This window comes from Microcebus murinus, chromosome 9 (assembly GCF_040939455.1).
Source record: "Microcebus murinus isolate Inina chromosome 9, M.murinus_Inina_mat1.0, whole genome shotgun sequence".
NCBI lineage: Eukaryota > Metazoa > Chordata > Mammalia > Primates > Cheirogaleidae > Microcebus > Microcebus murinus.
In genome coordinates, this window is record NC_134112.1 from 17,210,292 (window position 1) to 17,226,681 (window position 16,390).

At 46.8% G+C, this 16,390-nt stretch overlaps 1 protein-coding gene across 1 annotated transcript in view; it reads left to right on the forward strand.

Annotated features, from left to right (window-relative positions):
- AOAH (acyloxyacyl hydrolase) overlaps positions 1–16,390 on the forward strand; it is a 198,531-nt gene that overhangs the window by 165,369 nt on the left and 16,772 nt on the right. The window contains exons 14-18 of the mRNA XM_076006307.1: positions 2,905–2,941; positions 3,713–3,787; positions 8,987–9,159; positions 15,745–15,803; positions 15,883–15,942. Of these exons, the coding sequence (XP_075862422.1) occupies positions 2,905–2,941; positions 3,713–3,787; positions 8,987–9,159; positions 15,745–15,803; positions 15,883–15,942 (404 nt within the window). The remainder of the gene's footprint in view (positions 1–2,904; positions 2,942–3,712; positions 3,788–8,986; positions 9,160–15,744; positions 15,804–15,882; positions 15,943–16,390) is intronic.

A 16,390-nucleotide genomic window follows, 5' to 3' on the forward strand; every position in this document is an offset into this window, starting at 1 on the left:
GAGGGGAAATTAAGAAGAAAAAGTGATACGAGAATTACATAAACTAATTATATAATCTCATAAAACTGAGATTTCCGTTTGGAAATGGTAGAAAGTGCAAGAACTTTGGAACTTTGGAAGAGAATTCCAGGCTTGTAGTAAAAGGAGACATTTGGGTAAAGAATAGGCAATTCCTTGCTCCTTGGGTGGCTGTGTGTGATTGCTTTTTTTAAATTCACCACAACCGGTTGCCATTGGTGTGTCATCCTTATTCCCTGTAGCAAAGATGGTGTTGGGCACAGGGACAGCTGCCCACGTGGCATGCATGCTGTGACAGGCTTTTCATTTTTGTTTTCCTCAAGCTCTGTGAGTACCCTGTGGGTGCTCTGCAACTCGAATTCCCAGGAACAATAAGGAAAATTATTGGTCTGACCTGGTCCTTTAATTTTTTTTTTCCCCACTCATGGGTTGAGATTTCATTAGTTTTCATTTCTCATTAAGAAAAAAAAATCAAAAAAAAAAAAAAAAGAAAAGAAAAAAAAAATCAAAGAGTGAGAATTAAACACCTCTTGGTTTATTATCTTTCTGGAAATGAGGAGTCGAGCGTCCTGGGACAGGAAGGGAATGACAGGTGCAGGTGGCGTGTGAGCACCAGGAGACCCACTCAGGACGTGTGTCAACATGAGGGGCTGCTCCCTGCCTGCCCCTCTGAAGGGCAAGAGGGAGCAAGCTCACATCCAGAAAGACTGTGGGTCTCTGTATTCCAGACTCAGTGTCATTAAATCAGGCACCTTCCCTGAGCAGGGTTCATAGGCCTCAAATCACACTGGGCTTTCCTCTTTTCTAGAATTGGGGCTAGATTTACACTACCCTTTTAAAATTGTTCCCATCGCTCAGTTATGTGTCAGCCCCCACAGATGCTAGGTATAGAGGCTGTGCCCAACTCACCTGTTACTCTCCTGCAACACGGCTGGGATCCAGCAACGAATGCAGTGGGCGAAGGGGTGCCCGCGTGCTGAGGCGGACCGATGGCCCTTGGTTTGCACAGCCATGTGCATTTTTAATCATACCCTGCCTCACTACAAAAAGGAAATAAAGAAAATAATATGGCACTTTCTCAAAACAAGATCACACATAGAATTACCATATGGTCCAGCACTTTCAATTAGTATACCATATACCCAAAAGAATTGAAAGCAGGGACTTAAACTGATACCTGCACTGCCATGTTCATAGCAGCACTAGTCATAATAGCCAAAAGGTAGAAACAACCCAATGGCCATTGACAGATGACTGGATAAACAAAATGTGGCATATGCATACAATGGAATATTAGTTAGAGTTTAAAATAACCTTAAAAAGGAAATTCTGATGTGTGCTACAACGTGGAAGAACCTTGAAGACATTATGCTGAGGAAAGTAAGCCAGGCACCAACTGCATGAGCTGTCTACATGAAGTACCTGGAATAGTTAAACTCATAGAGTTAGAAAATAGAATGGTGGTTGTCCAGGACTGGAGGGATGAGTTAATGGAGAGCTATTCTTTACTGGATTTAGAGCTTCAGTTTGAGATCATGGAAAATTCAGAAGATAAATGGTGGTGATGGTTGCACAACAATGTAAATGTACTTAATGCCACTGAATTATACACCCAAAAAGGGATAAAATGACAAATTTTATGAGATGTATATTTTACCATGATAAAAGGGGAAATAAAGCAGTTTCATTTAATGGGCTAACATTCCTGAATAAGCCAAGAGAACATCAAAGCTGCCCATACAGCTTGCAACTTGTATGTGGCAGAATCATTCACTGCATGGACCCACAGCTTCAGTGGAACATGGACCAGTGTGCCCTTTTCCCCATGGGGAACTAGAAGAACACACACTGGTCCTGTCATAAAATGCACCTGCCCCCAGGCTTCCAAGGCTAGAAGTTACAGGAGAATCCTCCTATGGAATGATGCAACTAGATGTTGGGTCTCCCACTCCCATCCACTGAGTTGCACCACCCACCTGAGGATTATTCACTTATTACTAGCAGACCAGCCTTCTTGGGTCAAAAAGGCAGTAAACCTATTTGGGTTCACTCTCTCTAGACTCCAGCCTGGAGGACCAGAGTCCCACGGGGAGCCAGAGCTCAGCATTGCTGATGGAAGGGATGGGTTTGAACTGCAGTTCTTCAAATTAGTAGTTGTTTGGCTTCGGGCAAGTCACTCAAGTGAACCTCAGTTTCCTCATCTGGAAAATGGGAATACAGCAGTGCCTGCCACACACAGTTGTACTAAGGTGTAAATGAGCTAATCGGTGTTTAACGGTACCTAAAATAAAATAAGTATTCAATAAATATGATTGATTTTCATGTAAGAAATACAGTACAGGCAATAACAGGGACTGGGGGAGAATATAGAAATATATCAACTCTACAATCTGAACCTCACACGGACCAGACAGCATGAAAGAGCCTCAGAAGTGAGCAGAAATACCAAGAAGAAACTAAATGGGGCTCTTTAGGGAGATAGGTAGTTCTTAAAGAATACTTTTCACTATCCCTCCAATCCTTCAACTCATTCTTTAATAATTGAGGGAGTTTGTCTCTTTGTTGATAGATATATACAAGTTTCTCACATCTACTAAAAAGTATACTCATTCTATACTTAGGAAATGTCTTGACACACATGAATCCAAGGAAATTGTGGGTATGTTAATATCATGCCAAGTAAACAGATAATGCATTAAGGAGAGTTCCACAATTAAACACTATCGAAATTCACCAGAAGCAAGTTATTGCCACCAACGTTATGTCTGGATAACATTTGACTGTATAATAATGCTTCTTTCATGAATCCAGTCAGTCAGACTCTCACATCAAGAGTGTGAAATTGGACTCACTGACTTTAATTGTTTTCTTAATTTTAATTATTAGGTGCATCTTCCCAAAACCTGAAGCAATTTATAGAAAGGTAAGTGGAAGATGGATATAAGAACTTGTTTTTAAATTTGGTTTCTCATTTAAGAAAAGGAATGAAAACTTTCTGTTGTTTCCCCATAATCACTTCTACAGAGCATAAATAGCTTGTTAGTCACTCTCCAAACACTAGGATATCGCTCCTCGGGCCACTCGAGCATAGGAAGTGATTAATTTGCATATGTCCTCAAAGAAGGATTTTAAAAATGCATACAAAGTGCGTAAAACTTAAGTCTGGCAGAAGTAACTGAAAAAACAAAAAGATTATGTCATATCCCTGCTTTATGAATGAGAAAACATTTTGTGCTTTTTGGGGCTGAAAATTCAGAATCAAGGCTCTGGGTGCCTTGAATGGAAGCCTAAGGAAGCCCTTGCCTTTTCAAAGTTTACTGCAGGTCTACAGCAGCCAGGATGTCCTACAAATGTGCCCACAAGTAACCCAACAACCCACTTGTGTTTATTGATGACAAGTGCTGTGAAAGAGGCCAGGATGGTAGTGTGTCTCTTTACCTGGGACTTCTATCTACTCTTTTCAGTTCTGTGCATTTGTGTGCCCTTTCCCAATAGAGAAGGGTGATGATGATTATAGAAAAGAATAGGGGAAATGAGAATGGTGATCAGCTATACTGGAATAAAAGAAAAACAACAAAAAGTTACCAAGGGGGTGGCTGTACAGAGATTATCTTCACAGGCCTAGCCTGTGTCACTGGTCACAAAACTAGGTTTCCAAGTGTCTGACATTTGGATTCTGTCTATGGCTTCTCAGCTTGTCTAGGAACCAACTGTTGGACCATCCAGCCATAGTGATATACGCCATGATTGGAAATGATGTCTGCAATGGGTAAGTTATTGAGAAAGATTTTCAAAATTCTTTGGCTATGGCTTCCCTCTCTTCCCCACCCCACTCCACACCAACTCCACCCCACAGAAGTAGCCTACTGTTGAATTAGATGTCTCTGTCTTGGAAGCGAGTCCTAGACACGTATGAAATCCACAGAACCAAACTATGAAGATGAAAGTCCCTTTTGAAAATATCTGATCCATTCATTCCCAATTCTGAGGTCACAAAAAACAGGTGTGTCATGAGATATATCACAGTTATGAATTACATCACAGGGAATATGCTACTACCAACCAAGAATCAAAGATTGTGAATCATGACTTCTTAAATAAAATAAGACAGATGCACAGTTACCCCATAAGGACACTTATCTCACTCATATTCCAATCTACTCTACTTCCTGTGCAGAAGAGACAGCATAGAAGCATAGACTTGTAGCATCTGCACATAACTCATATCCAATCCTATTTATGCCCATGGCCCATAGCAAGAGAGTAGTTTTGCTGAACCAGTAATATCAGTAGTGATTTCAAAATGTTGAATGTCTTAGTTCCCCTACAACATTTGGGGAGATATCTCAAAATCTATGTATAGCCCTAAGAATATAATGCATATACAGATGCCATCTGTCCTGTTATTGTAGAAAAAAAAAAAAAAAGGTGAGACAGGATCTAGAGCAACTCCCCAGGAGCCACCCACCCACTATTTTAGGAAGCAGGGAAGTCAGGCCAAGGGAGATTCCATGACTTGCCCCAGGCACCAGGACTGATTGGTGGCAGGGCCGGACACAACCCAAGTGGTGCTGGAAGTGAGTATCCTGCTCACCATCCAGCCTTTGCTTTCCTGTGCTTCGCTCCCCAAGCTCTCCAAGTCTGTGCTGAAAACAAAGTCCAATGGTATCAAAGTGTGCTTGCCCGTGCCGACAGGACTCTGCTGTGCAGGGGCTGTAGACATAATGGGTGGAGTGAGTTCAGGGAAAGAGACACCATGCTGTCATCCAGAGACACCTATGTGCCAGGCACTGCCCTGCCATCCCTCAGGCTGCTTTACTGCTCTGCCCTGAACCCCAAGTCGGCCAAGGCTACATGCTGGGGACCCAGGTCCATACGTCTGTGACGAGCCACCTAGGCACCTGCAGTAAATAGCCAACACCTCTCAAGGCCTGCCATGAGCCAAGAGCTGCATCACTCTCTATATAATTTCATCCCTACAGCAGCCCTGAGAGGCAAGTATTATTGTCTCCATTTCACAGATGAGGAAACTGAACCTGCTTATACCGCTATTGAGTAGCAAGGCTGAGAGCCAAGCCAGGGTCTCTAACTAAATTCCGTGCTCTTTCTACAGTCCATGCTAGCCTTATTTGCTTCTTTTACTTACTCATTTTTTAAAAGTATGTATTGACCACCCATGATATGCCAAGCACATGCCAGGCTCTGGAATACAATGGCAAAGAGGCCACACTCCCTGACCTCAAGGAGCCTATGGGAGGAGGAACTTTATGCTTCAACCCTGAGGCCCCCAGACGGTCCCCCTCTCCCCCTGCATGAGCAAACTGATGACCAGACCAGCCAGCGCTCCTCCAGCCTCCGGGTCACATCAATCCAGAGGGGGACAGATAGCAAACTGGTTATATGGAGTAAAGAACATGTGCAGAAAGAGGCTCTGACTCCTAAAGCCCAAATCCCTGAAACTGTCTTTTTCCAGCACAACCTGCTTACCCAGAGGCCTTCCAGCCCTGTCCTGCTTTTCCTTTTCCAAAAGAGCCAAAGGGCAGGCACATGTCAGCCAGAGACCTGTGCCAGCCTCTCCCCTGCCAGGGAACTGGGCAGAGAAGCAGCAAGCATTTGGGTGAAAGAACAGAGCTGGCTGCGTGGGATGTCCCTGTGGTGCCCACTTTGCAATGTCCTGTGGAGAGGTTAAAAAAATAAAGACAGATGGCAACTATACCTCCCCATCTGCCAGAATGTCAAGGTGGAGTAGAAATCCCAAAATGAGCAAAGAGATTTTATAAAAAGCTCAAGCCAGCAAGGAGTTACATAAGTCTGTCCTGGAACAAGTTTTAGGATATCTGCTTGACTTTTCTCTTTCCTTTTTCTTTTTTATGATGATGCTAGCTCTTACTGAAATCATGCATTTATGTGCTTCTTTCTCACGTCTCTAAACTCAAGTAGTTACTCAATAAATACTTGTTACATGAAAGAAGGTCACGGTCAACAGATAGCTTTTAGCATCAGGAATTCAAGAAGAAAGGTATGCAGAGAACCTGTCTCACTGTAACCCTAATCAATGTTATTTAAGCTAACTCAGTGTCCTTAGGCTTTTCCTATCATTGCCCTCAAAAGCTATACAATGTGAGTGACATAGAAGGAAAAAAATTCATGGAAACAGCAGATGTGGGTGAGCTAGGGCAGCAGAACCTTTAGGTATCGGGGCAATGGTGGGAAACGGGAATAGCCTCGGGACATTAAATCATAAAGGCCAAGGACAACATTTCCCCAACATCCCACTGTGACATTCTTGAAAAGAGCATTGGAACTGCTGGAAATGTGATGGAATTGTACAAGCATCTAACACTGGCCACATTAATTGGCATGGTTCCATTTTTTACAATAGATAACAGAAATTATAAATTCAGTGTTTTTCATCTAATGGAGAGAGCCAAGGCCACCCATACATGTTGTCTGTGGCTGCCTCCCTGTCCCTAGTCCTTCTTGTCCTGCAATGGTTACACCGAAGCAGCCGATCAGCATGACATTAAGAGGAAGCCAGCCAAGGTTCCAACAGGTCACAGGCCCCAAGGAGCCTGGACCAGAGGGAAACAATGCATGCTACCCAATTCGGGTGGTAGAAACACCAGCAGGGGAGCAAATGGACAGAACTCCTGCTGCCCAGAGGAATCCTCTCTCCCAGCCTCCTCAGTCAGAGGCACGGGTGGCAAAGGGAATGCTAAGGAATTTCCATCCAGCCAGCATGTCCCTAGACCCACCCACTTTTAAGGGACTTCTAATGTGTCCTTATGAATGGACTCATATGGGAGTCCCCACCCCATTCTCAGTCTGTGTCAAGATGCCTCTTCGAGAGGATGGATGGGAGCCCAGTGACTGCAACTAACTGACATGAAGAGAAGGACCTTAACCCTCTTACCTGGAGGTTTCAAAATCATGAACGCTAACTGTGACTGAGGCCTGAGCACTCAATCACAGCAGGTCTCTGGGCTTTAGCTCTGGTTCTGGGAAACTCACTTTCCTGCAAAAAGCTGTTCCCCTTCTTCCATGAGAGGGGCACCTCTCTCTGGCATCAACCAGGTAAAATCTGGCTGGCCCACCTGCCAGGGTAATGAAATGATCCTGGCCAGCCCTGCACCCAAGTAAAGAGCTTATTTTGCATGATCAGACACAATTCATTAGGACGGGACAGGCTTTGGAGCCACCCTCGGGCGCAAGGTTCTTCATCTGTTCCGAGCCCAGCCGTGTGTGCCTGACAGGTGCGGGCGCGTGGTGTCAGTGGGCTCCGACTGCTCTCTCATTATTTTCCCTGGTGTGACCGCCGAGTCCCCAGGCTGGTTTTCACATTTCTTCTCTGTTAGCTAGGTACTCACCCACCAACCCGTCACCCACCCAGCCGAGTGTCTGGGGTGAGCTCACCAGTGTGTGAGGAGGGGTGGCAGGGCCCTGGGGCAGCCAGGCAAACCCAGGGAGGCAGGTGCCCCAGACACCTGGGTTTAAAAGCATAAAATGCCTTCACCTCAGCCCATTCAACCTTTGGCAGACACTAGAGAGACCTAGGAGATAGTTTCTCAAACCACTAGGGTTCTTTGGTCCCCAAAATACTAACACTAAGTCCTCCCGAAACTCAACAGAGGAGAAAGAGTACACAGGTCAAAATGGCATTGAGAATTTGGCAGGAACAGAAGTTAGAAAGCATTCTTTGGGGGTTGGGGAGTTGAGGATGGGTAAACTCACAACTAATGGATGCAGTGATCATTGTAGAGGGGAAAGGGCATGCCTCAAACCATGGTTTGGGTGTGACAAAGGCATAACATGTAACCAAAATGTTTGTACTCCCATAATATCCTCAAATAAAAAAGAAAGAAAAAAAAAAGAAGTTAGAAATCACCTTCTTATGGCATCTGGAAAGGGTGACCCACCACCTGTCACATAGATCCCTTGGCCTTTGCCTGACTTAAGAATTGGTTGATATTGCTATGCACATTAAAGGATTTAACTGGCAATGCACATGTGCAAACAATGTAGCCATGCAAGATGGAACAAAGATGACTGGAGAATGTTACACCAGCAACACCAAGGCTCCCATTTGGACTTCACTTAGCAATTAGCCAATTGGATTATGCTTGCTTAATTGGTGGGTGCCCCTTCATAGGTACAGATTAGCTCAGATTCTTTATCATCAGGATTGTGTCTCTAACCAAAAAAATAACCATTCAATGGGGAGTTTGGGAAACTTTGCTCCATCTTGATTCATCTTGCCTTCATGTGGTTGGAGAGTATTAGCTCAGCATAATTGCTTTGTGCCAGAGTGCTGTTGGATCAACAGAAAATAAAGAAGAAGAATGTGGCAAGGCAAAAGTTAAGAGGCAGTATGTGTGAGCTTTGCCTATGACAAAAGATGGGATATAGACTCCCAACTTGCCTTTCACTTCACCCTTGCTGTCACACTTCAAACATGCAGTAAATATAAAACCTGGTTACTCTGGGTGTGTTCTCTTGATCTGCATAAACCCACAAGGCAGCCTAAATTCCCTTTACAAACTGGAATCCTAGGAAGCGCTGCTTCTGTGCATATATACAGATCATGCTGAAGCCCCTATCCCAGCCCTGCCCCCAGTAGGCGGGCAATGTAGTCTCAAATCCCTGTGGGTGCTTTTTATGCGGGTTAGAGAGATTTTTATTCGAAAAGTAGTACCATTTGTTTTCGTAACAACGAAAACATGAATTTAGCATAGAGTTTTACATGCTGAGGTTTTGTAAAATCAGACATCTATTAATATTTTCCCCCCTTGGGAAAGTCCAAGCAACTCATTACCCAGTGCAGAAGTGTGTACACTAGCTACAGCTAACATCCTACTGGTTACCGTCTGTGTACACGTGTGGGGAGTGGGGTGTATCCTATATTGGCATACAGCTGCATGCAGCTGCCTTTACAATCAACAGAGATATTTTCTGTCTCTTCCACCAACAGGAAGGCTGACACAGTTCCGGCCATGACCACTCCTGAGAAATTGTACTCCAATGTCATGCAGACTCTGAAATACCTCAACACCCACCTGCCCAATGGCAGCCACGTTGTTTTTTACGGCTTGCCAGATGGAACCTTTCTCTGGGATAATTTGCACAACAGATATCATCCTCTCGGTATCAGTTTGAAAATATTTTATTCTTTAACAATGTCACTGTATATAGCTCAATGTATTTACAGTTCAAACCATATAGAAATATGCCTAAAATGCTATCACAGGACATAGGTCAGAGCTGGTGAAGGGATGTATCAGGTGTAGTATCTGAAGGTCGTTACTCAGAGGATGGCAGAATCAGATCCAAAACCAGAAAGGGCAGAAGTATTTAATTAAGAATTAGGACAAATTGAAAGATAAGAGTTTAAATCAGGAACTCCTTTAGTAAAAGGTAAATTGCAGAATGAGCTAAGGAAACCCAAACAGGAAAGCATCAAAGGAAGGGGTTTCTCCCAACCTCAGTGGTGAGTAGCCTCCTGCCAGCCAGTGAGAATTCTCTAGAACACAGTCTTCCAGCCTGCTTGCTTTCAGCTTGTACACTGGTCTTGGGGTTCCTTGCTCTAAAAGGCTTTAACAGTCCCCAGAAACTTACAATGGCAGCTCTAACATTCCAGATACCATACAAACAATGTCAAAGTGGCAGTAATTCACCTTAGAAAGGACTGTGGGCTGATCCTTATAACTACTCTGTGAGATGGATGGTTTCATCAACTACGGCAATTCCATTTCATAGATGAAAAAGCTAAGGCTCAGAAAGGTTAGGTCACTTGCCAAATGTTGCATCACTCAATGTGTGTTCAAGCTGTGTGTAGCAGGTCTCTCCTTCCTGTATTTCAGGGGGGATTGTATTTATGAAGCACCTACTATGTGCCAGGCACAGTTGTAGGCATGGGGAAACGAGCAGTGAACACAATAGTCCTAAATTCCTGCCCACATAACATCTATATTCTGGTGGGAGAGAGACTCAAAGTATGTCAGAGGGTGCTAAGTGTCACAGGAGGAAAATTAGGCAGAAAAGAGGAACAGAGAGTGCCAGCCTCAGGCCTCGCTGACGAGCCTCTATCAGGAGAGGCCTGGGTAACCTTCCCTCAGCCCCATATTGACAGCACCTGTGCCAGTCAGTCATGAAAAAGGGGCTGCCCCATTCCTGGAATTACCCACACACACACACCTCCTGAGACCAACCCAAGCCAAAATGTGCTGGGGGGTCCAAGCACCTTCTTTGGAGTCAGGCGAGCAATTCAAAGAGGAGGACCTGAAATTCAGTCCTTAGTGCCTTTTGAGGGCGTGGGCAGAGAGCCAGATACCATACTCCAGGCCATCAGGAGCTTTCCCTTGCATCAATAACCTGGTGAGTATCTTTTCAAATTTCTTTTGTCCTCCTCCGGCCGTCCCTGCTTCAGCTTCTCCTCAGAAAATCCACCGCTCCCCACATGGGAAAAGAGTAGGGGCCCTTCACCCAGCTCTCAGAGGGCTCTGGTCTCTTTGCTGGGGGGATAACGGTGGATACCCAGGTTCCAGGCTTCTCATCGATGAGACTGAAGTCATTGTCCCCTTGAGTTACTAAAGTGTATCACAAATATTATTATCCAAGCAAAACACCGTCCAGCCTCGCCTGAGGAAAGCATATTCTTCCTGTTCACGCAGCTTGGACTGTGTCCCTGAGAAACAATATTCATAATATAATCACACACAAGAGGAACTTCGCTCCATTCTGAGCTGCCTTGCAAGCATAAAAGACAACTTGGGCTAAGAATGTCTCTTTGAGCCATTGGATACATCTGTCCTAACAGATTCTTCCAGATTGCTAAGAAATTTCCCATGCTAAGAAACGCCTGGGGGACGTTGGGGGCAGGGGCAGTGTGCTCCCAATTTACTTCACCACACCAACAGGGCCTTGACTTTGAGTTTTCTGATTTCAAATCCCATTCTCTTTTCGTGAACTCTGGTTATGCTGACTCCATAAATTCTTTCTGAGATGCCATGCAATTCTCTTGATTTGACCGTGGTGTATAATAATGACTCCATGCGATTTGGAAAGGAGCGAGGGGAGAAAAGAAGGTGTTTGGGGGACTCATTATCTACTTTTCGGGATTCTGTAGGTCAGTGGTTCTCAGATGAGGGCAGCCCACACCCCTATCCCCTGTTATCACACCTGGGATGGGGATGGTGCAGCTGGCATCTAGTGGGAGAGGCCAGAGATGTCGCTAAACACTCTACGGTGTGCAGGACAGCCCCACAACCGAGAACGCCAGTAGTGCCAAGACTGAGAAACTCTACTCTAGGCTTTGCCTTGTCCTCCCCAACTGGCCTCTTCCTGACCACGAATCACATACTAGCATTTAACAGCACAAAAGAGGAAGAAGGCAAAGGTGGAACAAGATTGTTCTATATAAACAACCCTGGTTTTGAAAAAAAAATCTAATCGGGGAGAAAGTTGAAACCATCTAAAATTCATTTAATGTTTTTAAAGTAATTATTCACATCCCAAATTATCCCTGCTGCCTGGTTGCCATGGGAAATAAATTATAAATTTCTCAACAAAGCATCAGGGTCCTTCCTAGAAAGACTGGGGAAGTAGGAGGGATTTTTGCAGCTTCCCCGTTCCTCGGTCGGCCGGGCTCACGGCTCACGCAGGAGAGACTCGCAGAGAGGGCTGCTGCCTGGCGCTGTCTCTCTTCTGCTGCTCCCACTGCAGACCCCATCCTTCACCTTCATTGCAGCAGACATGAAGCGAGGTCAATGCTGGACCAGCCTCCAGGGTCCTGTTGCTCTGTCCAAGTTAGAGTAGATCGCATCTTAGTCAACAGTCAAACACTCGAGTCTGATTCCCAGGCTCTGGGCTGAGGGTTATGCAAGCCCAAAAACAGCAGGGGACAGGGGGGAGTTCCATTTATTTCTGTATTTGAGCCTAGACGCATGGTGATGATAATCTCCAGTCTGTGGCCACCTCTTAAGGACTAGTAAAGAGTTCGGGGAGCAGAGGGGTTGAGGTGAAGCTCCTGGTCAGTGATACATTCTCTGCCACCTCCTTTGCCCCTCGGCAGGACAGGCAGGAAGTCGGCCTGCCCATTCTGCAAAGGGAAGGTTCAATGCCACAGCATGAAACCAGCAGGTAAGGCAGGCCCAGAACTGAGCACAGGTGCCCGTCTCATTCCTGCCAGAGAGGAGGGAGTGATGAACCCCCACCCCATCTCTGCTCTTCGGCTGTGTTTGTGAGTCACTACCCAGTCAGGGACCGGCTGCCAAGAGCTGGGACACCCCACGATCTCTGCTAGTCCTTAAAATTCCTGGGGAGAGTGTATTGTCTTTGTGAGGGATTATCAGAGAGCAAGCCTCGCGCATTAGGGTTCTGCTTGTGTAGATCTTTTGGGAAAAGTCAAGCTCGGCCAGTCGTGAGTCTTCTCAGCTGTGGTCTTTGAGGAAGGCAGGAGTTCCAGGAGTACGTCTAGAAGGCCTGGTCTCTGCTTGTGGGGAAAGATGATATAAAAGGGAGTCCCTGTCCTCATAGGAAAGAGAAAAAGACAGCTCCACAGAAGAGAAAACAGCGCACGGAGCCTGACTAGTGGCCATGACAATGATGCAAGCTGTAGGCATTCTTGGAGCGGTCCAAAGGGTAGACTGTGGTCAGGGAATCAGAGATTGCCGACTACAAATGGGTCTGCAAGTAGGTCCTCCCTGAAGGACCCCTGCCACAAAACAACAACAGCAACAACAACTCACTTTTGCCCAAAATTACTCTTAAACTTGAAACCAAACGTCTTTTTAAAATACCTTGTAGTTTATATTTTATTACTGGCTTTCTCCCCATCTTCATTAGTGTGGTTTTAATACATTCAGATGGTATTTCATGGACATGTGACTGATTTTTTGTTGGTGCTAAGCTTTTAGGGTACCTAAGATTTCAATTGTGTTCCCAGCATTGAATCAAGACCAAAGACCCTGCCCTAAAGCATTTGTAGATGACTGAGACACACACTGTCACTCCAGCCAGCTGGGGAAGAATATGACCTTGAATCTGCAGAGGGAGCCCATGGCATCCACTAGGCCAACCCATACTCCCCCAACCACACACACATGCACACACACACACATACATGCACACACACATGCACACACATGCACACATACATGCACACACACACATGCGCACACACACACATGCACACACACACACACAGATTGCTCCTCAGCCCTTGACAATTCCTGGCTACTATGGGACAGTCCTCTTGCCCTGCCCCTGCACATTCTTGCTCAGGTTCTTAACCAGATCGATGTTCTGACCAGGTAGTCACAGACACACCTCTTTGCATGGACCCCATAGAGATGGGATCAGTCTTTATGCCAGGGCTCCTCGATGTGCAAAAATTACATCAAAACAATTAAGGATAAGAGGTAATGCCTGAAAAAGAAAGAGTGAGTGACCAACTGATAGAGCCAATAAGGGAAGAAGGCGCAAGAACCACTTTCCCACTTCCCTTCCTATAAGCCCATCATAGGCACTGCTAACAATCTTACATGTGAGCGGAGTCCCCTCCCTCCAACAGGCAGAAATACGAGAGAGAAGGGAGACCACCTTGCTACACCTGTTTCAGTTACCATCTAACCACACCTGGTGTGCCTTCATCCTGCTCAGCAGACCTAGCGCCTCACACTAACGACTTTCCCTTTACCAACCGGGTCCGACTGCAGCCAGTGTCAGAATGGCAGAGAGACGCAGGGAACAGGGGAAGGGACTGGAGAAGGTCTGGAAGGAGGGTGCACCTCATGGTCTCCTCCTGAGCTGTGCTGGACCTCGCAGGAAGCCAGCAGGGAGAGGGAGTGAGGCAGGATGGACAAAGGCTGAGATGGCTTCACCCTGAGGAGCAGCCTCCTGTTAAGCTCCCAGTTTCCCAACCCCTCGGGACAGCACGGCGACGCAGGCTGGAAGGTGGGAGGGGAGGGTGCAGGAGTGTTGCTCACGGTCAGGCACGAGGAGCCACCTCCTTTCAGGTTGAAGAAACTGCAGCCACTAAGCAGGGTAGAGAGAGAAAGGCTGCCCCTCAGGGTGAGGGGACATGTCGGGCCCAGCAGGGTGGCAGGGCCCTAGCACACTACCCCAGTTCCATTATGAGGCCCAGGCCCAGCAACGAGGTACGATGGCTGCCAGGCACCAAGGGAAAGGCCAGAACCTCACAGAGAGTGGTAAGAGGGGAGGCTGTGACTTGGTGGCTCAGTGGCTGTCCTCCCGCGAGAAGGAGCCAAGTCATCCGGGCACGTGGGGGAGGAGCCAGGCTGGGGAGTGGAGGTTGATGGTGTCAGTCGCTGCAGTGGGCTGAGAGGAGCAGAAACACATTCAGGAAGGGGGCGAATCACAAAAAGCACACACACAAAAAAAGAGGGACCGAAGCCTCAGTGGGTAGAAGCAGGAACTTGGGGAAAGACGGTGCTCCGGCCCCGGGTTGGGCCCAAAACTCGAAAGCAAGGACAGAGCCAGCCAGGGGCTGGGGATTCAGCTACAGAGCCAAGACGCAGAGGCCTGTGCAGACCACAGCCTGGCGGGTCACTGCGACTTCAACGGCAGTAATAAGCCTGTGGCTTCCCAGTTCTGTAATTTACTCACCCACACAGAGAGAAAATGTATTTTTCCTCTATGACAAGAAAATTGAATCTATCTTTTGGTCTAAGTGATCGGAGGTATAAGTGAAAAATAAGACTGTGTCCCGTCACCTTCAATCTCTCTCTGCGCTCTGAGACAGGTCCTGTTATCTTCCTTTATTTTTTTAGAGTGAGAGAAGTGTTAATGGACACAGCGTCAGTCATTCCCCTCTGAGATTTGGGGAGACCTGGACTGTGTGTGTCAGGCACAGCGTGAGAGCTGAATTGCCTCTGGGGGTGGATGTGCAGGAGGAGGAGGGCAGGAGAGGAATGTTGGGACAGAGAAGAAATAATCCCGCAGAACCAGGATCTACAGCTGATATTTGGAAAGACTGGATGGAACCCCTCTTCATTCTTCTGTGCCTCTAGAAGCTGCACCAAAACTAAGTGTAGGACACATCCACTGATTAGGGCTCAGATAAGACATCCACTGGGCAGCCCCTAATCCAGTGCCGTGAAGGGATAATGATGTGCCAGCCTCCCCCATCCTCTGGGCCACCCAAGCAGTTCTGGAAGCCATCCGTTCCCCAAACTTCAGGGCACTGCAGAACTTCAGATACTTAGAAAGTCCTGCCAGGTCCTCAGCGTGGGACAATTGGATCAGATCTGGGTGTTTCATAAACTTGGAAAGGAGGATTTGGTGCACTGCCACCTTAATGCTCCCTGTGCTCCATGGGAACTTGGCATTTCAGACCATTGCCAGGAGAGAGTCATTGCTCTGCACAGCGCTTTGTGCAAGGCATTCTGGTCCATGTTGAGCCACGGGATACTTGTATTCCTTTTCCCTGGAGTCCAGGTGAAGCCAGCTCCTCCAGCCCTGTCCTAGCCCATGCCAGGAACTCTACGTGGGACTAAACTCCTTAGGGCCCCTCCCCAACTCTGAGTGTGAATTTCTAGGAGCTCAGAAAGAAGGGCAGCACAGGCATTCTCGAGAGCAGTGCTGAAGGAAAAATCAAGGCAGTCCCCTGGAAGTGGCAACCTCCTGCAAGGGAGGCAGGGCCACCCCCAGTGTCTCCAAATGTTGCCGTAGCTAAGTGCACGTGACATACCAGACCCCTCTGTCTTCCAGGCCAGCTAAATGAAGACGTGACCTATGCACACATGTACTCCTTCCTGAACTGCCTTCAGGTGAGCACTCACTGACTTGCCCCAAGGCCCAGGTGCCCCTCACTGTTCCTCTTTAATCAGAGTGATTTCCTGCTCTCAGGTCAGCCCCTGCCACGGCTGGATGTCTTCCAACAAGACGCTCCGGACCCTCACTTCCAAGGTATGACTGTCACAGGCCTTTTATTACCACCTTTGATCGTTCCTTCCCCTGTGTTTGCTGCGGGGTTTTCCCTGGGAATGGGATGCTCTCCAAGCTGCTGAATAACAAGACCAAACTGCCAGGGTGCTTGAGGAGCCCAGAGAACCTGGCATGCCCCGTCTCTTCTGCCTCTCTGTGGGTCTGTCCCTTTTACTGTGTCTCTCAGTCACTGTCCCTATCTGTGTGTGCGTGTCTCTCTCATGCGTGCACATGTGTGTACACACAACTTATAAGCTGGTCCTAAGCATAGTTGTTCTGGTGGAGAGAACTGAGCGAGGTTAGCCCTGTGTCTGGAGCTCTTCTGAGATAAGTAAGGACTTTCCTCTCTTCTCTGAGGGAATCCATTGCTCAAGCCAAATGGTTTGCATGTCTTTCATGGATGGTGAATAATCTCTTTGTAAAAGATTTA